The sequence below is a fragment of the Salvelinus fontinalis genome, chromosome 30 (assembly GCF_029448725.1).
Source record: "Salvelinus fontinalis isolate EN_2023a chromosome 30, ASM2944872v1, whole genome shotgun sequence".
In the NCBI taxonomy this organism is placed as follows: domain Eukaryota; kingdom Metazoa; phylum Chordata; class Actinopteri; order Salmoniformes; family Salmonidae; genus Salvelinus; species Salvelinus fontinalis.
In genome coordinates, this window is record NC_074694.1 from 35,861,932 (window position 1) to 35,886,184 (window position 24,253).

Sequence of the window (24,253 nt, forward strand, 5' to 3'; positions counted from 1 at the left end):
TCTCTTTGGTGCACGGTGGCACACTCATGGGTTTCAAATTATTGTACGTAAATTATACTTATGTATATATACATCATATGAAACCCTCATGGTTGTCTTGCATGCAGCATTGCTGTATCTGAAAACAGCCATCTCTATAAATCAACAACATCGTATAAACAAATAGGCTTACGTACAGAAGACTGTAGATTAATGAAAGTGAGCCACACACATATTTAGGTCATAAGTTTTATTACATCTTGTTTTGTAACTAAAATGTTGGGGGTTATCTCTTGTTAATGCTGCATACAGCTTGAAACAGCTGAACATTTTGTTCTGTGATGCTCACCCAGTAGCACTGAGAAGTCAACACAAACATTCGCAATAGTTTTCAGTCATTCAATCCCAGTCAAATTAACTAGCATCACAGCTCTAAACTGGTTAATGTAACTGTTTTTTTATTTTATTTGAGTCCATTGCATGAATCTTTAGAGAGAACATTCATGTACAACAGTCATAGAAAATCTGCTGTCAGGCTATGCCATAATAAATAGCACGTTTAATTAAATAAATAACTTAAATACAGCTTTATCTTTACTATGCTAAATAACATCAGCATATAATACAATATATCACCAAGTGATGCTCTCTGCATCCCATCCTTTTAACATAAAAGATATTCAAGATGTCCAATTGCACTTTCTTCTGTGCACAAATTCAGTCTGAATGCTTGTGCAATGTCCCAAAAACCCTGTCCCAGTGTGTGAAGTACGGAGCATAGTTGGACTTGAACTTCAGATGGTGCAGGTCGTGGTGTGGAGCTCCACCGTAGAGCCCAAAGGGCACCAGTCTATGCGTGGACCAGGGCAGGTCATAGCCAGAGTGGTCCTCCACAGAAAGCCAGATATTCAGAACATAGAAGAGCATCTCTGTCAGGGGGTGGCAGCCAAGCAGCAGAGGGTTGACCCCAGCGAAGAATCCCAGTGACAGGGTTTCCCAGGCCCCAGAGTACTCAGTGGTCAGGGCGAAGGTGGATGTGTGCTTGTGATGCACCTTGTGGAATGTCCGGTACAGCCAGGGCACCTTATGGTGCAGCAGATGCCAGATGAAATATTGAAAGTCGAACAGCAGGAGGCAGGCGACCACGTCCCAGATGAGACGCAGCGTTCCGGGGGCCTCGGGCATGAAGCTGGCTGGTCTCCAGAACCAGTGCAGCACAGTGAGAGGGAAGAGGAACACTACATGGTTGTAGAGGGAGTGAGCCAGGCAGCTCCACATCATGGTCCAGGAGACATGGCTATTCTGCTGGATCTTAAAGGTCCTGATCCAGGCCAGCCTGGGGGAGAGGAGGTCCAGCACCACGAATGGCAGGCAGAAGGTGAGGTAGACACTGAGGGAGAAAAGCACAGGGAAGAAAGGTGATCTGAGCCACACATTATATCCCAGTATGAAGTCCCATAGGCTCTGTAGAAGCATTGTGTTCAGTCTTGTGTGTGAGCTTGACGTGCGTGTTTAAACAACCTCCTGCAAAAGCTCTCCCTTTTTATGAGTTCTCTGTGAAAAGTATCCGCCCACACATGTCCTTATATAGCCTTACTAAACTTCCTGTTGACTTCTTACAGTGTCTTCAGAAAGTATTCATACCCCTTGACTTATTCCACACTTAGCTCCGTTATCTGATTCGGAGTATGATTGTTCTGTGTGCCTGCAATGAAAATCTCTATACAATCAATAAATAAATACATTTATAACCAGAAATGAGTGTTATTCTAAGCTAAGGTATATCAAAGTTTCACTGTATTGCATAATGTTATCAAAGGGAAGAGGGGGACACGGAGGAGGGGTGGGTTGAACATTTTTATTTTGCCAGGAGCAAAGGACGTGGTGAGAGCTGATGGAGGTCTGACCCACTGACAGTCAGAGAGACTTTACCACTGTTACAACAGAGCCGTGACCCTCTGATGACTTAACCTGTGTAGCAGAATTCCTGTGAGAGCTGAGAACTAGGCATAGTGACGATGCAAACAGTAGGTGGTGCTGTTGATTGCTTTCTGTTTCCATTCCACTCATTTGCCTTCTATTCACATTCCAATGAGTGATGAAAGGAACTTTCCATTCATCAGTACTAGGGATGTGTTCCTGAACAGTATTATGTCAGTGCCAGAGGTCAAACAGAAAAGGAAACCTCTCATTCCTGATGTTGAATGGTCGACTGCCTTGGTATTTAGAGTGAATAGCTGGATAATAGACCATTAGTCATTTATGATCTATCAAGCCCTGCTCTTGATAAACATCTGTTCACAAAACCACAGTAATTACAACATTTTGTATGCATTATGAGGATGTCAATAGCACTTTCTGTAAACTGGATGTGGCAACTAACTAGGGGTTAGTTGGGATTAAAGTTCATCCTCATCTCCATTTAAAATTCTATCCACCTATCCTATGAATCACAAGGAGAGAGTTGGAGTGAGTCATGTGGTGACTCTCCCTTTCTGAGTGTAACGGATGTGAAATGGCTAGCTAGTTAGCGGGTACGCGCTAATAGCGTTTCAATCAGTTACGTCACTTGCTCTGAAACCTAGAAGTAGTGTGGCCCCTTGCTCTGCAAGGGCCGCGGCTTTTGTGGAGCAATGGGTAACGACGCTTCGTGGGTGACCATTGTTGATGTGTGCAGAAGGTCCCTGGTCCACGCCCGTGTCGGGGCGAGGGGACGGTCTAAAGTTATACTGTTACATGAGGTAAGGTGAGTTCAGTTCCACTTGTCTTGACTGGTTCTTTGGTGTCAACTGAGACCCTCCCATTCCCGGGGAAATCCAGTGTGTACTTTCCAAGCTTATCCCACGCACAATGGTTACATTCCTAAACCTCAATTCTGATCATATCTGTGGCAGTGCCGACTGGATCTATGGGTTTACTTTGGCTCCCCCCTCCGTCACACAATCTGCCTTAGTGAACCACTTTACATGTATCATGTTACACAGATGTTGATCTATACACAGCAAATTGGCCAGTGTTAACTAGTGTTGATTTTTCAGTGTAACATTTACATTTACATTTAAGTCATTTAGCAGACGCTCTTATCCAGAGCGACTTACAAATTGGTGCATTCACCTTATGACATCCAGTGGAAGAGCCACTTTACAATAGTGCATCTAAATCTTTTAAGGGGGGGGGGGGGGGGCAGAAGGATTACTTTATCCTATCCTAGGTATTCCTAACATTAACATTTCTAGTGTTGATTCAGGTGTTACATGAAGTCTGTAAATCTGTCCTGTACAGCCAGGGCACCTTGTGGTTCCATTGTTGTGTACATATGTGTGTATGGTATGCTTGAGATACTATTAATAGGATGTTGCATACACGTTATCTAAATTTCGATTCAGTTGTTGATAGTAGGCTGTTTTTTATTCACATAAAAAATACTTTGTTACATGATAAATAGCTATTTGGCAGAATAGAAACTCATGGCAATCACGTATCAGTTTCGTTTTCGTCTCTGCAAAATATAAATAATATGCCAGGGAGTGGCTAGTTCAAGTGTCTGTGCCAATTATTTCTATATACACTACATAACTTCCAGGGGGCGCTGTTTCGAAGCCTCCATCTTGGCACTCCACCGATGTAAAAAATATTTAGGAAGCTATAGAAATGCATTTATTGTCTACATTCATTTTTGCCATAAATGCATTATATTACAGACACTTTAATGCATACTTTGAAATTATATTATGTGAGCTAACATTAAAAAAAACACAGATAAATATATATAAACATTTTCGTTAAAGTACATTTTTTGAGATAACTAATGTACTGTTACCATTACAAAAACAAAAATACTTAAATACATGTAATTTTGTCCTTGAAACATTGAATTGAAATACTGTAAAATTCCATTAATTCCTATGGAGGACTGCTCCTACTGGGGAGTGCCAATACTGCCAACCGGTGGCTTCAAAGCCTCTCAATGGTCAATACATAGAAAAATCACAATCCAGGGTTTATATACATTATTGGTTTGCACTAGTCTCAGATTTTTATTACCTCAATACTGTGGTCATATATCTTAACTGCCATCGAAAATAAAACGAGGTAAGAATTTGACACCAATTGTAAAATAATTTAATTACATGCACATAATCTATCTCTCTGAACTACTTGATATCACAATAACAAACAATGCTGTTGTGTTGAAGATAAGGATTATTATGACTGTTAACAATGATAAAAATGTTGGGCTAGTAATAATATAATAACTTATAATTCATATTTTTTCCTTTTTCCTCACAGAGGTCAAAGCAGATAGCAAGCAAGCTGAAAGCACTTGAACGTCACTTTACACGGGGAATAAAAAAGGCCGACATTAAGGATAAAAGCGAAGGTGGAGGTCTGCATCTGTCACTTCTCCAGAGCCGTGGAGCTGAAGCCCTCCAACATCCATGCCAGGGTGAACCTGGCTGAGGCCTACGGGAACAACTACCAGCTGGAAGAGGCGATGAAGATATTCACTGTCCTTTTAGAGGACAAGTCCCTCAGTGACTCAGACAAGCAGCTCTGCTATACCGGCTTTGGTATAGCAAGAAGAGAGACGGGGATGGCGCTGTGACATAGGTCAAAAACGCCTACCAGATTCGGATTGAGAGTTGGGACAGGAAGAGACTGGCTGGGAAGAGGCACCTCTCAGCGGATCACAGAGGTGGCAGGATAACAAGAGAGTTGGCGAGGCCTCTGAGATTTTGTCGTTCCACAAACAGGAAAGGTAGCCTGAGGACACAGACGACCTGACAGATTCTTTCGGCAAAGGATTGGAACTCAAATGATATGCCTAACTATAACACAATGCATGGCTTACATGGCTTACACTGCTGCATGCATTTGAATGTTTTTAATGGTGAAGTGAAAACTAAAGTTTAAGTTGGGAGTACGCATCTCTGGCTGCACTCTTCTTTTTATTTTGTGTAAAAGTTGCAAAGAAAATTTGAGTTCAAATGTATTACTTTTGGAAAAGATATATGTTTATATGTCTTAAGGTGTCAGGTAGTGTCACAAAGTTCAGTTGTCTGAGTAAAATTGCACCATGTGGCTGCATGATACATCTTGCAATAAAACAACTAGGCCTATAAAAAAAACTTGAAAGTATTATTCTAATTTCTAAAGTTGATTATTCATCATGTACATAAGCATTGTTCAGAAACAATGAGTGAGTATAGAGTCACGAGTGTTGAGAAAACTATTTGAATATATACTCGATGGAAAATAATATTTCTACAAGCATCTCCTCTCTACCCATTATATGACCTTCTCCTTTCCCCCTTTATATAGTACACAGCGCGATCTCAACCTTGGCAATACAGCTACGCATCAGTTCCGTTTTCCTTTAATTTAGTTGTAAACTTGCAGGTCTATATATAGCCAGCGAGTGAGTACGTGTTGGCTGTGTGGCCTATTCCACGTACTTGGGCGTTACAAAAAACAACTCGCTGTATTCAACAAGATGAGGTGAGAATATTAGACAGGATCTCTATGTGGGATATAAATATATGTTACATTGTTATTGTATTTAATCAATTAATTGAAGGCACAATTTGGCATCACCTGTGATATTTCTCGTTGAAATCATGATTCATTTAGCGTATACTACAATTTGTGTAATTTCGTATTGTTAATAATACCTGTCCTGAATGTGACAAGTTTATTTTTGGATGCAATATTCAGACATTCACAGAAGTAATGACCGCATAACACAGTCATCCAAACCGGAAAATGTCGTTTACATTAGCTAGTTTACAAACACAATTAGTTAGTTGACAAACACAATAGCTAATATAGTTAGTTGACAAACACAATAGCTAATATTTAGATATCTCTCGGCTGACAAAAAACACCATGTGAATTAGCTAATAGTAATTACTATGTATAGTTAATCATATCACGGGTGAGCTCAAAATTGATCGAAATAATTGAGTAAAACACTTTCTAGAAATCAAAAATAATCCGATGATGGGTGGTTCGTGCGCGCCGCCTTGTTTGTTTTTCGCGTCAACCAAAGATAATAAGAGGAGACAAGATGAGTTTGGTCCGTTTCCAATACGCATGTTGAAGGGGGTGTGTCGTTTACCATAATTTACTTCCCTTCATTCACTTACGGAAGTTTACCCGAATGACGAGTAAACCATTCCTTCGCCTCATTATAACATCTTTCGTCTGACAGACGTTCACGTGACATCCAGAATGCATTGTCTAATGTCAACGAACATGGCGCCACACACAGCTAGCAAATAGCTTAGCATTAGCTCATTATAATCAGTACAACCTTCAAAAAAGTATTTTACACACATCATAGGTGTCCATTACAATATATGCAATAATCGGAATGCATTATTTGTTACTAGTACTTGAAAACGTGAATAAGACTGTACATACATTATGCTTCATACATACATACTTCATGCTACGGTAGAAACGACAACACGATATACAGATAGGCTGAAAAATTGCAAAATAACTTTGGGTGAGCTGGAACACTAGCTCGAGCCCAGAGAAAATTACTGGAATCGAACGTTCGCCGAACCTCTTCGGACTGGAGTGACGCTTAGAATTCAATTTCGCCCAAATGGTACCAACAAATGTATCCCTTTTTATTTTACCCCTACAACCTGTTCTTAGAACAAAACTGAAAAATAACAACTCGTGTAGAAAGTAAACATCCGCACCTCGATAGTGCCAAGTGTGCTTATGTCTGCATAACGAGGAAGTAGGGGGGAAATGACAACTTTTTACTATTTCTGGTCTAGCGATCATGGCAGCAGAGTACGCTGCCCAACCTTATGTAATTAGAAAGAGGTTATCCACCTAGGTAAAGTTGGTTTTATATTCCTGTTTTGATTTTATATAAATAGATCAAATCTATATAATGCCATTTAAGGAGGTATAAATCAATAACTAATTCACAGTTTGTCACAGAAGCATCAAACTAGGTATGATTTATTCTAGAAAGGTCTAGCATACTTTTACAACCTTTGTTTTGAATAAAAATTCCAGTTGACTTGATAGAAATACATAACATATTTAAAATGCCATTTAAAGCTATATAAATCAATAACGTTTCACTGATTATGACAATCATCAAACTAGGTATGATTTATTCTATAAATGTCTAGTATACCTTTACAACCTTTGCTTTGAGTAGAAATTCCAGTTTTGATTTGATAGAAATAAATAAAATCTCAAATATTGCATTTAAAGATGAAGAAAGAAATAACTAATTCAGTGATTGTCACAGAAAAAAGTGAAAATATTAATTTATTTGCAATAACTTTAAATAAATGTTAATTTCAAGTGAAATGTGTTCTATATGAAGTTAGAGAATGTTTACATAAAGTTGTACAATGTTTACAATCTTAAATTGTATGTCAAATCAATGTTTGCATTTTTAGTGCAACAGTTCCACATTTTAAAGTAGTTACAAGGCACAACAGTCATGTATTTATACATCTCTAATTTATCAGCGAAGAGGCCCCTTCCAATCATTTTCTATTTTGGCTTTGTTGAAGTCCTTATTTGTCATCCCCAGACAAGCTGAATGGTACCATCTCCTGAGGTAATAGATTCAACTGTTCAACACTTATAGCCAAATGTTTAATACCCCGGCTATTCCCAGAACACATTCTGGAAAGTCAATAGATACAGTGGTCACTTTATTAGGTACAACCCCCTTTGCATCTGGAACAGCGTGAATTCAAAACTGTTGATGAAACTGGAAAAGGAGATAGACTGTTTTTAAGTCCAGTTGGAGTTTATTACAGTCAGTACACACTTTTCTGAGTTACAGAAGACCATCACAGACTGTGCTGTCATTTTGCACATTCTAAAGTTCTAACAAACAGTAACAGAATACCTGAATACTTCTCTGCATGCTTTAGTGTCTAGCAAGCCATGACCATGGGACTTGGTGTATGTACTGTAGGAGTAATTTATTTTCATGAATAGGATGGTGAACCTACTAAAGTGGACACTGAGTGTAGATATCACAAATAACTAATTTTTGAGCAGTTTCTGTATGTTATACGTTTGATCAATGGAAATAATGGTAAGTCTGATCCCCAAGGTCTTCATAGGCTCACTTGGATATATAGAGTTGGAGGTAAAGAAAAAAAAAATGAAACTAGGACTTTAAAACACTGGCAGAATTCTTTCATCCACATAATTCACATAAAATATGTATTTTAAAGTATAAATACCCTTCTAAGTCTTTCTGGATGTTTTAAAAGGTTTGCAAATAGTTCTTTCTGCAAGGAATGTGAATTGAAAGGGATATGGCAATACCTATGTAGGTGATATAATTTCTCCACTGGTATAATGGGTATAATGTGTGGTAGTTGCACACCTCCCTGCTGAATTATGTAGAGCTGATTTGGGCCAGTTGATATTTTTTTCCATGATCTTTTGTGAAAAAACTAATTTTCACGTAGGCTTTGTGCTAGCATTTTAACAGAGAAAGAGAGCAAATAGCATAGGGACAGCCTGGTTGAAGTCCTAGTTTTTAATGGTTAGTGCCAGTAGATTGCAGAAGGGTTCACATACAGTTCAGAGGCAAATCATAATGTATACATTTAGCCCAAAAACAAAACATGTGCCGTCCACTTCTTATATTAGTACTTTTTTTTGTTATCCACCATCTGGTATCTTTCAATACCCATGCTAATATATATATATATATACATACAGTATATACGTACACTACCGTTCAAAAGTGTAGGGTCACTTAGAAATGTCCTTGTTTTTGAAATTAAAGCAAAAAAACATTGTCCATTAAAATAACATCAAATTGATCAGAAATACAGTGTAGACATTGTTAATGTTGTAAATGACTATTGCAGCTGGAAATGGCTGATTTTTAATGGAATATCTACATAGGCATACAGAGACCCATTATCAGCAACCATCACTCCTGTGTTCCAATGGCACGTTGTGTTAGCTAATCCAAGTTTATCATTTTAAAAGGCTAATTGATCATTAGAAAACCCCTTTGCAATTATGTTAGCACAGCTGAAAACTGTTGTGCTGATTAAAGCAGCAATAAAACTATCCTTCTTTAGACTAGTTGAGTATGTGAAGCATCAGCAATTGTGGGTTCAATTACAAGCTCACATAGAATATCCTTCTTTTCTCAGAACAAGAATAGACTGATGATGTTCAGAATAAAGTTTTGTTTCTGGCCATTTTGAGCCTGTAACAATGTCTACACTGTTATTTTAATGGACATAAAAATGTGCTTTTCTTTCAAAAACAAGGACATTTCTAAGTGACCCCAAACTTTTGAATGGTAGCGCATGTTATGGTTCACTTTTAGTTTTCCTCATCTCCACTGTAGAATGTCCATGTTGATCCTCTTGGTTGTCTTGGTCCTCTAGATCCATCCATCGGTCTTCTTCGTTAGTCAGGCCTGACCACTTCATTCCGTAGTTTTTTCCTGTAATCTAATTTAATATGACTTCAGATGCAGAATTTTCTGTCAGGCCCCTTCTAATAGGGTATAACAGACTCGTTAGAACTTTGAACACACACCCTCTAGATGGACTACAAGCCCTCTATTAACTAAAAACTGGAATTTTTACTCAAAACAAAAGTTATAAAAGTATGCTAGACATTTATAGAATGAATCATATCTAGTTTGATGATTGTGACAAACGGTGAATTAGTTATTGATTTTTACATTTTTAAATGGCTTTTGACGAATGTCTGTTGAATGTCCGAATATGTGAATATAAAACCAATTTTACCTCGGTAGATTATCCTGATTAAAATGGTGTCCAATTTGAAAAAAATCTGAATATACACATTGCGAGATATTTGGGAAAATAGACAGACATGCCTATATTTCCCTATAGGAAACAATGGGACAACCTCAGAGTACCATGAGTCATTTTTTGTTATTTACATTTTTAACTACCAGCAACGTGGGCAGGTCTCATTGCCAACAATAGCAAAGTGGGGATTGTGACGTAGAACAGGGTGAAAAATGCCCTAAAGGCAGGCCTGTTTTTTCGTGACTACTTCAAAACTACGGCAAGCAGCTGGGACATATGGTAATATTATGAAACGGGGCTCCACAGCGGATGCAATGAACTAGTTGTTATCAGAAAAAACATTGTTAAAAAGTTTAAGAGACCGAAAGAGAAATTCATGTTCAATTGTGTCAAAGGCTTTACAGAAGTCCAAAAATAAAACAACAGCATCTGAGTCAATTGCATCTGAATAATCTAAAAGGGCTAAACGAATGTTGGAGTTTATGTGACGGCCCTTCATTAATCCTGTTCGGGTCGCATTTATAATTGTATCTATTCCTTTCTTTAATCTATTGGCATAATCCAGAGCAATCAATTTGTAATCAATATTTAATAACATAATTGGTCTCCAATTGTCAATGAGAGAAGGGCCTTATCAGGCTTCGGAATCAGTGAAATAAGGCCCTGTTTCATAGTGGAGACCATTTAATCATTTTCAATGCAATGTTGAAACATGTTAAAAATAGGTCTTCTAGTAACTCCCAAAACTGCCTATAGAATTCAACTGACAGGCCATCAGGGAATGTCTGCATACTTGATCTGCGGAAACATTGGTGAAGTGCGTGGGCTCTACTCGACGGGAGAAGTATGTCTGGCTCATTGTAGTTAAAATGGTAATAATGGTATTTTTGCCTTTCTCACAGTGCCTCGGTCAAAGCAGATATGGAAGTCAAACTGAAAGCACTTGAGTGTCACTTCACATGGGGCATAAGGAAGGCTCACATTAAGGACCTGGACAGCCTCCCTGAAAAGCTCCTGGATCGCATCATGAGGTTTACCACGCCGAAATACCATGCCACATATTTCAACTTACTTGCGTTCCTGAGCCACCTGGAGGAAAATAATGTTAGTGCTCTTGAGTATCTCCACAAGGCTGAGAGTGCATTGAAGGACAGACAGGATGATACAGAGTTACTGGTTACCTATGCTAACTTTGCATGGGTTCACTATCACTCAGGAAACCTTGATGATGTGGATGCCTACATTGGAAAGCTGGAAATCATCAATGAGGGAATTCCAAGTGCCTTAATTATTCAAGGCAGCTTACCTTCCGTACATGGTGAGAAAGGTTGGAGTCTTCTCAGGTTTGGGGGATTGTTTTATATGAGGGTAAAAGAGAGCTTCCAGAAAGCTCTTGAGGGGGAACCAGACAATACTTCTTTCAATATGGGCTATGCTCTGGTCCTGTACAGGTTGGAGTGCATGGTCAAGAATAAGAGAGTGAGTTCAGTGATGACTGCAGCTGCCAACCAGCTAAGGAAGGCCTTATCCTTGGAGCCTGATAACGCTGAACTTATGGTCATCCTAGCTCTGAAACTTCAAAAAAATCAAGAAAACAAAAGTGAGTCCTTGAAACTCACCAAAGAGGCCCTCAGGCTGTCACCTGACGTGCCTCATGTACTGCGTTATGTGGCCAAATATTTCAAAAATGAGGGCTCCATCAATGAGTGCCTACAGGTTTTGAGGAAAGCTCTGGAACTGTCTCCAAACTCTCACTTCCTCCATCACCAAATTGGCCTGTGTCACAAACAGCAGCTCATCCAGATGTTCGAGCAGAAAAGGGAAGGGGGAGATGTGAAAGTGGGACAGATAAAAGCAAAAGTGTTGGCCTGTATCCGTCACTTCTCCAGAGCCGTGGATCTGAAGCCCTCCAACATCCACGCCAGGGTGAACCTGGCAGAGGCCTATGGGAACAACTACCAGCTGGAAGAGGCAATGAAGATATTCACTGTCCTTTTAGAGGACAAATCCCTCAGTGACTCAGACAGGCAGCTCTTCTACACCGGCTTCGGCACGTTTCTTTACTACAGGAAGATAGACGGGGATGGCGCTGTGACACAGTTTAAAAATGCCTACCAGATTCCAATTAAGAGTTGGTACAGGAAGCAGGCTGGGAAGAGGCTGAATCAGATCGCAGAGAGGTGGCAGGCTAACAAGAGAGTTGGCGAGGCCTCTGAGATTTTGTCGTTCCTCAAACAGGAGAGGTAGTCTGAGGACACAGACATCCTGACAGATTCTTTCGGCAAAGGAATGAAATTCAAATGATATACGTAGCTATAACACAATGCATGGCTTAAATTGAAACACTGCTCAAATCAAACTTTATTTGTCACGTGCCGAATACAACAAGTATAGACTTTACCGTGAAATGCTTACTTACAAGCCCTTAACCAACAGTGCAGTTAAATGCTGGATGCATTTTCATGTTTTTAATGGTGAAGTTCAAGTTGGGAGTACGCATCTCTGGCTGTACGCTTCTTTTTATTTTATTTAAAATTTGCAAAGAAAATTTCAGTTCAAATGTATTACTTTTGGAAGACATATGTTTCTATGTCTTAAGATGTGTCATGTAGTGTCACATGTAGTGTTGTACAATTGTACCATATGGCTTCATGATAAATCTTGCAATAAAAAAAAAGACTTGAAAGTGTTATTCTAATTTCCAAATGTGGTTATTCATCATGTAAATAAGTATTGTTCCAAAACAACGAGTGATTGTGTAAGAAATTGTAATAGATACTGGAAACTAGTAATAACAACATTTCAACATAAGCCATCTTTTATACAAAATACACATACTCCTCATTTCTCTTGGGCATATGCTGGACTTATTTAGACACCAACTACAGACACACACAATTCCCCTCCCCCATGATAACCACAGACACACACAACTCAAGGTTGGAGCTCAAGACAAAGAACTATCTCAGGAACCAATGGAACGTTGACACCAGGCCTGTTCAGGAGTACCCAAGACCCAGATCGACCAATCGGAAGGCCAGACTTCCAGATCAACCTACTTTGCTTGTTGTCTATATAAAACTGTACAACTGTTTAAACTACCTCTTTCCGGACGAATCCATAAGAATCAGACAGAAAGAGCCTTGCTGCAAGATTTTACTAAGATATCTTTACATGTGATTAAACGGCCTTATTATAAAATTATCCACCTCGTCATATGTCTCCTCTTGTCCTCCTGTCTCCAGTAAACGTTTTATCAACAATTGTAGAGTCGCTAGTGTTGAAAAAACAATTTGAATATATACTCGCTGGAAAATAATATTTCTACAATCATCTCCTCTCTACCCCTTTTATGACCTTCTCCTTTCCCCTTTATATAGTACACAGCGCCAGTACATGGTCAATCATTGCATCACAGGAATTATCTTCATGCAGGTTTGAGTAAATTGTTGATAGCACTGCTTTTCTATTCACGGTTTGAAAACTTTTGTCACGTTATGATCGCAGGTCAGTAGACTATATACCACCATCTTTGTTAGGCTACAGTGCAAAATGTTAATAAATTACCTATTGTCACTTGTCAGAATGGAAACTTTGGCAATACAGCTACGCATCAGTTTCGGTTTCCTGTCTTTTGCGAATTGCAGAAGGCCTATATATTGCCAGGGAGTGAGTTGTTGAGGCTGTGTAAGCTACGTCCGCGTACTGGTGCAATACAAAAAACAACTCGCTGTATTCAACAAGATGAGGTAAGAATTTTACCTCCGAAAATTAGACAGGATCTCTTGGTGCGAAATAAATATATATTACATTTTTATTGTATTTCATCAATGAATTGAAGGCACACTTTGGCATCACCTGTGATATTTCTGTCTTTGAAATCATGATTTATTTAGCGTATACTACCATTTGTGTAATTTCGTATTGTTAATAACTAGAATTTGTATAATCGATTTGACATGACACAGTAATAATCCGTGTGGTGTGCTGCTTCAGTTTAATTTACATTTTATTTATCCAGAGTGACAATTATTGCTGGAAATTAAAGGTGACAGTTGACAGGTGGACTCCACACGAAAAATGATTAATATAATTACCACAACATATATGAAGAAAAAAAACATCACGAAAATAGGACATTCGTGTAAAGCATTCGTGTAATTGGTGTGAAAGGATAGAGAGGAGGCAGATAGTGTTACCCTAATTTCTGAAGTTGGTTGTTCATCATGAAAATAAGCATTGTTCAAACACAACGAGTGATTGTAGAGTCATTAGTGTTGAAAAAATTTGAATATTTACTCGCCGGAAAATTATATTTCTACAAGCATCTCCTCTCTACCCCGTATATGACCTCCTTTATATAGTACACAGCGCCAGTACGTGGTCAATCATTGCAGCACAGGAATTCTCTTCATGGAGGCATTCTTACTGAATAAGGTGTTGATAGCACTGCTTTTCTATTCACGGTTTAGAAACGTTTGTAACATGATGATCGCAGGTCAGTAGGCTATATACCACAATATTTTGTATGCTACAGTGCAAAAGGTTCATAAATGGCTTATTGCCGGAATGGAGACTTTGGCAATACAGCTACGCATCAGTTTCGCTTTCCTGTCTTTTGCAAGTTGCAGAATGTATTGCCAGGGAGTGAGTACGTTCGGCTATGTAGGCTACGTAGAGTACGTCCGCGTACTTGTGCAAAAAACAACTCACTGCATTCAACAAGATGAGGTAAGAATTTTACTCCGAAAATTAGACAGGATCTCTTGTTGCGATATAAATATATTGTAATGAAACAGCAGGGAGCAGGTCTTTTACTTATTTATTTCCCCTTTATTTAACTAGGCAGGTCAGTTAAGAACAAATTCTTATTTTCAATGACGGCCTAGGAACAGTGGGTTAACTGCCTTGTTCAGGGGCAGAACGACAGATTTGTACCTTGTCAGCTCGGGGATTCGAACTTGCAACCTTTCGATTACTAGTCCAACGCTCTCCAACGTTACAATATGTAAATTTTTTATTGTATTTCATCAATGAATTGAAGGCACACTTTGGCATCACCTGTGATATTTGTCTTTTAAATCATGATTTATTTAGCGTATACTACCATTTGTGTAATTTCGTATTGTTAATAACTATAATTTGTATAATCAACTTGACATAACACAGTAATAATCCGTGTGGTGTGCTGCTTCAGTTTAATTCAATTTACATTTTATTTATCCAGAGGGACAATTATTTCTGGAAATTAAAGGTGACAGTTGACAGGTGGACTACACATGAAAAAGGATTAATATAATTACCACAACATACAGAAAAAAAAACATTAAGAAGAAAATACTGTAGGTCATACTGTATACTCACACAAAGCAACTTCGATAGTGCAATATTAATGTTTGGGCAGTAAAGGGAGCTAGGCATTCGTGTAAGTGTGTGAAAGGATAGAATAGGCAGATAGTGTAGGTCAGGTCTCAGGGGAGAGGGTGTTGATCAACCTGACGACCTTGGGTACAATTGTGATTATGTGACCCTCAGCTTCATGGTCCGACACCTTGGGAGGCAGAAGTGACAACAACAGTTAAAATGCTGGGTGTTAATAATGGTATTTTTGTCTTTTTCTCACAGCGCCTCGGTCAAAGCAGATATGGAAGTCAAGCTGAAAGCACTTGACTGTCACTTCACATGGGGCATAAAGAAGGCTCACATTAAGGACCTGGACAGCATCCCTGAAAAGCTCCTGGATCGAATCATGAAGTTCTGCCCTTCAAAATACCATGTCACGTATTTCAACTTACTAGCGTTCCTGAGCCACCTGGAGGAAAATAATGTTAGTGCTCTTGAGTATCTCCACAAGGCTGAGAGTGCATTGAAGGACAGGCAGTATGAGACAGGGTTACTGGTGACCTATGCTAACTATGCATGGGTTCACTATCACTTAGGGAACATGGATGAGGTGGATGCCTACCTTGGGAAGCTGGAAAACATCAATAAGGGTATTCCAATGGCCTCAAAGATTCACGGCAGCTTACCTTCAATACATGGTGAGAAAGGTTGGAGCCTTATCAGGCTTGGGGGATTCTTTTATAAAAGGGTAAAAGAAAGCTTCCAGAAAGCTCTAGAGGGGGAGCCAAACAATGCTTCTTTCAATGTGGGCTATGCCATGGTCCTGTACAGGTTGGAGGGCATGGTTAGGGATAACAAGGTGAGGTCTGAGGAAAGTGAAGCTACCACTCAGCTAAGGAAAGCCTTATCATTGGAGCCTGATAACTCTGAGGTTATGGTCCTCCTAGCCCTGAAGCTTCAGAACAAAAATAAACAAGAGTCCATGAAACTCATCACAGAAGCCCTCAGACTGTCTCCTGATGTGCCTCACGTCATGCGTTACGTGGCAAAGTTTTTCAGATACGAGGGCTCCGTCAATGAGTCCCTACACATTTTGGGGAAAGCTCTGGAGCTGTCTCCAAACTCCCACTTCCTCCATCACCAAATTGGCCTGTGTCACAAACAGCAGCTCAGTCAGATGTTCGAGCAGAAGAGGAAAGGGGGGCGAGTCAATGGGGGCCAGATAAAAGCAAAGGTGGAGGTCTGCATCCGTTACTTCTCCAGAGCCGTGGAGCTGAAGCCCTCCAACATTCACGCCAGGGTGAACCTGGCTGAGGCCTACGGGAACAACTACCAGCTGGAAGAGGCAATGAAGATCTTCATCAACCTAGTGAAAGATGAATCCCTCAATGACTCTGACAAGCAGCACTGCTACACCAGCTTCGGCCTGTTTCTGTTCCACAAGAAGAAAGATGAGGGCAGGGCTGTGACACAATTCAAAAAGGCCTACCAGATACAGAATGAGAGTTGGGACAGGAAGGAGGCTGGGAAGAAGCTTAAGCAGATAGCAGAGAGGTGCCAGACTAACAAGAGGAGAGTTGGCGAGGCCTCTGAGATTTTGGCGTTCCTCGCCACTGAAGACAAAGAGGAGCCAAGGAGAGTCAATGTGCACTCTCCAGACACAGATGACCTTACAGATGCCCTAGGCAAAGGAATGAAACTCAAATGATATATTTTATTGTAACCCAACGCATGGCTTACATAAGAATACTGCTACAAGCATTTTAATGGTTTTAATCGTGGAGTAACATTTACTTCAAGTTGCATGTATGCTTCTTAAGTTTGATTTACTGTAAGAAATTGCAAAGAAAATTTGAGTAAGATTCTATTACTTTTGTAAGATTTTTTTTTAATGTCTTTGGATGTGTCCCCTATAGCGTAGATGGTTAGATATCTTCATTGACTGTTAAACTGTTGCTTGACCTGACATTAACATTCTGAAGAGGTAATAAAACACAGTACCAAAGTCTTGATTATCTTTTGTTCTTGTTAAATTGCAATGTTTTTTTCTACTTAGTTCCTAAAGCCAACATTGCGTAATAAAGGGGAACCACGTCAGATATATACATTTCCTGTTGTTCCCTCTAAGAATCTCCATGCTTGCACTTTGATTGAAGTTTGGAGGGACTCACTCGAAGTTTGACAGACAGTGAGTCTACCTACCACTTACATAACAGGGAACAATAAGAAATGTACTTATTTTTACATTGTTTAATAATAATTCCATAACAAAATTAAAAGTAATTTAATTTCAGATATATAAGGTCCAATGCAGCTGTTTTTGTCAGTTTTTTTTCTCAATATCAAATCATTTCTGGGTAACATTTATGTACCTTCCTGTGATTGTTTTCAATTAAAATGGTCAAAAATAAACAATTGCTTCATAGCAAAGAGCAATTTCTCAAGAAAGAATTTTGCTAGGAGTGTCTGGGAGTGGTTTGAGTGGGGAGGGGAAAACTGAAAATGTTTGAGAGAGGTTTGGAGCTCTTTCTTATTGGTCTACTAACTAATTTACCGCATGGTGATGTCACCATGGAAGGCCAAAACTCCCACCAAAACAGGCATTTCAGGCAGTCTTTCCAAACAGGTCTTACACTAATTTTCACAATTTCACAGTACTATTCCAACCTCATTGTGTGGAAATATATATAAATCACAGGAAAATCATGTTTCTACTGCACTGGGCATTTAACAATTGTAGTGAGTAGGCTTCATATAAGGGGTTAGTTAGGCTATGGCTCATGTGACAGTAAAATTGCAAAGTTAGGAAGAGATTTTCAATGTACCGATTCGATGGTTTATGAACTGATACACAAAACACCGGATTCAACTTAGATTTGTATGGCCTCCCGAGTGGCGCAGCGGTCTAAGGAACTGCATTGCAGTGCTTGAGGCATCACTACAGACCCGGGTTTGATTCCAGGCTATGTCACAACCGGCCGCGACCAGGAGTTCCATAGGGCGGTGCACAATTGGCACAGCGTTGTCCGGGTTACGGGAGGGTTTGGCCAGGTGTGCTTTACTTGGCTCATTGTGCTCTAGTGACTCCTTGTGGCGGGCCGGGTGCCTGCAGGCTGACTTCAGTCATCAGTTGAACAGTAACACAGCTGGATTCTGGGTTAAGCGGGTGGGTGTCAAGAAGCACGGTTTGGTGGGTAATGTTTCAGAGGACACATGGCTCGACCTTCGCCTCTCCTGGACATGTTGCAGTGATGAGACAAGATTGAAAAAGGGGGTAAAATAAAAATAAACACCTTTTTATATACAATTCTTGCTCCCAATAGAATGTTATATATATATATGGGGGATACAACCATCCTAGCTCTGCAGAATGTGCTGTGAAGAGAGAATCATTAGATCACTTGTTTTGGTACTGCCCATATGTAGCTTGTTTTTGGTCGCAGGTTCAAGAATGGCTAAAGAATTACAACATTTACCAGGATCTAACTCTGCAAATAGCACTGCTGGGTGATTTCAAAAGTCATAATCAATCAATAATATAATAATACTCCTTAGCAAAACATTTGATCTTTAATTCACAATCTGTAGAAACTATGAGAATATAAAGGTACAAGTCTTTTGGGAAACACCACAGCACAGTTGAAAAATATATGACTAATAGAAATCAAAACTGGATGGTGTTCAGAGATAGATGGGAGGGGTTGAGTGGAGCTGAAGGGTGGGACTAAATATAACAAAAACAATAATATGAAAATAAAATGTTCTAAAAAATGAAAGCATAGCCTAAGAAGAGTATTCGTGCCAAGTGAAAAACACAAATTAATACATGCTGATGGATGGAAGTACTCTGATGCATTTTTTTGCACAGGTAGTACTTTAAAAACTTAGAATACTTTGACAATAAAGTTAAGATTTCGAGAATAAAGTAGAATTTTCTTTTTATAAAGTCAAATTTAAATGCCGTGAATAAAGTGACAATATTTCGAGAATAAAGTGGCAATATTTCGAGAATGAAGTCGACATTTTGAGAATAAAGTCGCAGTTTCAAGATTAAAGTAGGAGATTTGGTTATTAATGATTAATGCATCCCTGGCTCCTGGTTGCTTGGCGCGCCACGGTTAAAATGCCTGAGTTAGATGACTGGTGAAACTAGACTTTAGAATTTGCTTTAGTAACAACGAAATCCTTGCACTTTGTAGCACATAATAGCCATATTATTATAAGTATAAGGACCTGGTAGAGGGTGTGCCACAAATTGGGTATTTTCAGGAGGAACCACACGGACTTGGAAGAGGTATTTCATCCAAGTCCGTGTGGTTACATACACATGTAGAGACGGGTCGGTTGTGTGTGTTCGTGGGCGGTAAAAAGTAAGGGCAAAACAAACAAATGGCCATCAATCTAATGATCTAATACACGCGATCAAACAGGTGTCACTGCACATTCATCTTTATCAATCTAATGATCTAATAACTCGTTCAAACAGGCGTCACTGCACACTCACAGACAATTAATGTAGAATGTGGGTGGTAAAAAGTAGGGTGGGAGAAAAAAAAGGCCATCAATCTAATGATCTAATACACGCGATCAAACAGGCGTCACTGCACATTCACAGACAATTAATGTAAAATATACTGGTGTTAGAGGAAAATAATAAAGGAAAATATATATAAAAATATATATTTACCAAAAAATATATATGGGGGATTGGAAATGATAAAGAGTATTACATTGATAGAAGCCACAATCTATCTGCAATATTAATGCTGATCTACCCTCTAAAAAATATATAACAAAAAACCGTTCTGCTGTCTATCACACTCGATCAAACAGGCGTCACTGCACACTCACGTTTATCAATCGAATGATCTAATAACTCGTTCAAACACACACCGTATCCCCTAAGCAATAACATTCTAACCGCCATGTTGACTTGTCAGTCTGCGAAGAAACATGGAGTTGGGTGCAGACATGGTGCCCTTCGATTTCGCAACAATGTTATTTATTCTCAATCCCCTGCGTATGCTAACACCGTGCATTGCATATGTCAGAGAGTAACAGGCCAGCAGCCTATATGTCTAAACGAAAGGTTAACTAACAAGTTTGTACGTAATGGCATGGTGTTTATGTACGCTATAATTCCAATGAAGTAGCCTCATAGGCCTATGGTATTATCTTTTCAGTGTAGGTTACAGATTGCGCGGAGAAGGATTGCGCGTCCTGCTGGACCCAAGCGCTGCGCCTCAACCCTGTCATGAACCTTGCCACAGAGCAAGGTGGCAGGGGTTTGGATAAAGCCCCGTCTGAGACAGTAATTTTACGTTCCACTATTTTAATCTAACAGCCAACAGGTTTAGCTACTAGCCTCTATAAAGTGAACAAGAGGTAGCCTTAACGGTATAACTCTGACAAATAGCCTGTAGAACGGAGAAGATGCCCATGTTTTGGGATAACCTATGCATCCTTCATTCCTCCCATCCTTGAAGACCGATAGATGAATAGTGAAATTAGATATTACGTTAGGCTACCAACCAAGTCATGTCAGATTAGTGATTGTTTCTTTATAGCCTATATAGCCTATCATCACTATCTAATAGGGCTATATTTAGATCAATAATATTTCAAGAAAGGGTGAATGCAACCATGAATATGTTTAAATAGCACCTCAGATTAGCTGGTTTGCACATGCAGGAGTGGTCCTCTCCTCCCACAGACACTTGCGTAAAACCCCTGTTTCATTGTTCATTCCTCCCGCAGCCATTGGATAGTCCTATAATTTAACTCTCCCACTGTAATATACGATACATTTACAGATTAGGGTACTCAATCTAGTGGGCGCTACAGGTTTATAATGTGCTGTAAAATAGCGTTGTTGTAGCGAATTTGGAGAACAGTTTGACATGGGACATACACACGCATAGCCCCGGTCTCCAGGATCCCCAAATAATTTGTTTTATTGGGTGTGCTCACTTAGCCTACTAGCCTAGTTGTTAGAAGGATAGTTACCATAAGGGGGAAATACCACCGTTAGTAAAGGACCATGGATAAAGTCGTTAATAGTTCTCATTATGCACAGATTTTTTGCAAGGTGTTCGCCTAGGCTACGCAGCAGAACGTTGTATAGTGAATTCGAAGGGCAGAGTGACAGGGACTCAAACCTAGTTCACTTTGCATTCAGTGACAGTGCCAAAAAAGTATTTTGTTTGCGCTCATAATGCACCATAGCCGTTAGAAGAGTTAACGCCTATAGTCTGAAATGACCAGGTGGAAACGTGTGTGTGCGTGCGTGCGTCTGCGAGTCATTCGATCATTAGATTGATAAACGTGAGGGCGCAGTCACGCCTGTTTGAACAAGTGTATTAGATTGTTAGATCGATGGCCATTTGTTTGTTTTGCCCCTGCTTTTTAGCGCCCACAAACACACTGCATACACACACAACTCACCCATCTCTACATATGTATGTAACCACAGTTCCTCCTGAAAATAATCTGTGGTACAACCTTTTCCAGGTCCTAAAAATTATAATAATATCGTTATGTGCTAAAGAGACACTCCATTTAGTATGATATGTTGTGTTTGGCATGGTTTCAACTGTAAAAAACAGGCAATATACAAAATGGATAAATCCGAATACCAACATTACATAGACGGTGTTAGTGACAATTTACATCAGCCTCGTAAACTATGGAAAATTTTAAAGGACACTGGCTCAAAAACTCCCCATAAAGTAAAATCCTGTAGTATTGGCCTGGATATTGATGATATTTTATGCTATGACCCATCAAGGGTTGCTGATTATTATTATTCTTGTTTTATCACTATAGCCTTATCTCTGGTTAAGACGTTATGGACCTGCTCTGGACAGTATTCATTAAGAACTTTTACCGTAGCAAAGGTATCAGAAATGTTTGTTTGAGCTCTGCATGGTAACAAAGGACAACGTTTCCAACCTATTATGCTTAATCAAATCAAATCAAATGTATTTATATAGCCTTTCTTACATCAGCTGATATCTCAAAGTGCTGAACAGAAACCCAGCCTAAAACCCCAAACAGCAAGCAATGCAGGTGTAGAAGCACAGTGGCTAGGAAAAACTCCCTAGAAAGGCCAAAACCTAGGAAGAAACCTAGAGAGGAACCAGGCGTGGCCAGTCCTCTTCTGGCTCTGCCGGGTGGAGATTATAACAGAACATGGCCAAGATGTTCAAATGTTCATAAATGACCAGCATGGTCAAATAATAATAATCACAGTAGTTGTCGAGGGTGTAGCAAGTCAGCACCTCAGGAGTAAATGTCAGTTGGCTTTTCATAGCCGATCATTAAGAGTATCTCTACCACTCCTGCTGTCTCTAGAGAGTTGAAAACAGCAGGTCTGGGACAGGTAGCACGTCCGGTGAACAGGTCAGGCTTCCATAGCCGCAGGCAGAACAGTTGAAACTGGAGCAGCAGCACGACCAGGTGGACTGGGAACAGCAACGAGTCATCAAACTCCCTCGGAGTTTCCCTTCCACTTAGTCGAAAATGAATAATAAGAAACAAAAACATTTAGAAGTTTTTCACTTTTAAATATAAATTCCTTTACGAAATAAAACATTCTTCATTACAGATATTAACAAGTGTAGTGAGTTGACTACATATAAGGGGATAGGTCATGTCTCTGGTGACAGTGAAATTGTAGTGCTGATTATCAGCTTTTGAAGATAGATATTATCATGGCTGACATCATTCAATGAAAATAAGTCATAGAAGTCATGGACCTGCAGCCACTCCCCGAATACACTCTCTCTCTCCCATTCCCTTTGTGTGTGATTGTGTGGTTGGAGACAGGTGTGCTGGAGTCAGAGCGGATCCACACCAGCTGCAACCCGTTCCATAATCAAGACCTCTACAAATGCTCAGTCCTACCACTTCCACTTTGCCAGATCGTATTCGCCATTCAGTCAGTCATGCGTCTAACAATTTGTTATCATCTAAGATCCTGTATCCTGTTCTGACTGATTCCCTGCCTCACGCTGTTTATCCTCTCACTGCAGTTTTGCTGCTCTGACTCTGGTTCCTGTTTCCTGTTCCACATCTCACCACCCTGCTACCCTGTTCTGGATTCAGCTCACCATCACTCCCTTGGATTCCCCTCTGGACCCGTTTACTCTGTCCCAACCCAGCTCACTCCAACCTCAGCCTCCACATCTGGTTTCCTACAACGTATCCGAGCTTCCACGGATCTGCACTCCATCTCTCCCTGTGTTACAATAAATATCTTGGTTCATTCATCCCTGTTTCCTGGTCTGAGTCTGCTCTTGGGTTCCCCTGTGCTGCTCCGCCTAACAGGTATTGTATGTACGATGCAACTTCCCTGGGAATTCTTCAAAGCCATTAATAAATTAAAGCTATCATCAGAATTAAAGTCAAAGTGAGGTATCATGAATCTCTTGTCTTAAAGAGGCAATCATCAGTTGGAACAAGGAAAAAAGCCTGTTTGGAGCTGTGACAAACAAAGATATCAATCTGTGTGGGAGTTTGGAGGAAGCCTTAATTATATTTTCTGCATGGAACAGCTAGTAAGGCTATAGGTATTTACTTTGAAAACAGTTAAAAGCATGTCCTCAGTAAACAAGGCTTTGAGGACCAGATTGTGCAAAACCCTATTCCAGTTATAATGTATATCTCTGGGGACGCGCACGTTACTCGTCACTCTATGTGAGGTAATTGTTCACTGGCTGAGAAGAAACAATATTAATGCCACAAACCTGGTAGTGGTAACTAGGAAACGCTTAACTTTCAACTTGCTAACTGGTGGTAGTTCTACACATGCCTCGTTCAACCAATTAGCAAGTCGGACATTTCTGAATTTCATAGTTCCGACTAGCATGTGAATTTTGCATTAGGCTACTATATGCAACTGGGAAAAATGGTATTGAATTGGTCGTCCAACTCAGATTTCCAAGTCGGCAATTCTGGTATCTTTCTAGAGCTCCGACTTTCCAACCTGAGAATCACTGACGTCATGATTTGACTTTTTTTCAGTTGTCTTGAATGCACCATAATTGTTGGACTAATGCCACGTTCAAAACAACTGGGAACTTCGAAAAATACAAGGTGAAATTATCACTTCAGTGATCTTC

At 39.7% G+C, this 24,253-nt stretch overlaps 3 protein-coding genes across 6 annotated transcripts; 2 read left to right on the plus strand and 1 right to left on the minus strand.

The window, feature by feature from the left end:
* Positions 1–232: 232 nt before the first annotated feature.
* On the minus strand, positions 233–1,482 carry LOC129829131 (cholesterol 25-hydroxylase-like protein). Its single transcript, XM_055890688.1, has one exon. It carries the CDS (start codon positions 1,453–1,455, stop codon positions 697–699), a length of 759 nt encoding a protein of 252 aa, XP_055746663.1. The 5' UTR covers positions 1,456–1,482; the 3' UTR covers positions 233–696.
* LOC129829130 (interferon-induced protein with tetratricopeptide repeats 5-like) lies at positions 775–13,004 on the plus strand. 2 transcript variants are annotated; one of them, XM_055890687.1, is made up of 3 exons: positions 775–2,006; positions 4,270–5,478; positions 10,691–13,004. In XM_055890687.1, exons 2-3 carry the CDS (start codon positions 5,474–5,476, stop codon positions 12,033–12,035), a joined length of 1,350 nt encoding a protein of 449 aa, XP_055746662.1. In that variant the 5' UTR covers positions 775–2,006; positions 4,270–5,473; the 3' UTR covers positions 12,036–13,004. The 2 variants fall into 2 exon arrangements, with proteins under 2 accessions (XP_055746662.1, XP_055746661.1); XM_055890686.1 differs by having other exon boundaries at positions 1,431–5,478.
* A 192-nt stretch (positions 13,005–13,196) lies between these two features.
* Positions 13,197–17,136, plus strand: LOC129829129 (interferon-induced protein with tetratricopeptide repeats 5-like). Of its 3 annotated transcripts, none has more exons than XM_055890685.1 (2): positions 13,197–13,295; positions 15,414–17,136. In XM_055890685.1, the coding sequence occupies exon 2, from the start codon at positions 15,433–15,435 to the stop codon at positions 16,837–16,839; it is 1,407 nt and encodes a 468-aa protein (XP_055746660.1). In that variant the 5' UTR covers positions 13,197–13,295; positions 15,414–15,432; the 3' UTR covers positions 16,840–17,136. The 3 variants fall into 3 exon arrangements, with proteins under 3 accessions (XP_055746660.1, XP_055746658.1, XP_055746659.1); XM_055890683.1 differs by lacking the exon at positions 13,197–13,295 and adding an exon at positions 13,318–13,537; XM_055890684.1 differs by lacking the exon at positions 13,197–13,295 and adding an exon at positions 13,787–14,519.
* The last annotated feature ends 7,117 nt before the right edge of the window (positions 17,137–24,253 follow it).

What these genes read in the sequence shown, in the direction of transcription:
- LOC129829131 (XM_055890688.1), bottom strand. Translation starts at nt 1,455, where the DNA reads ATGCTTCTACAGAGCCTATGGGACTTCATACTGGGATATAATGTGTGG.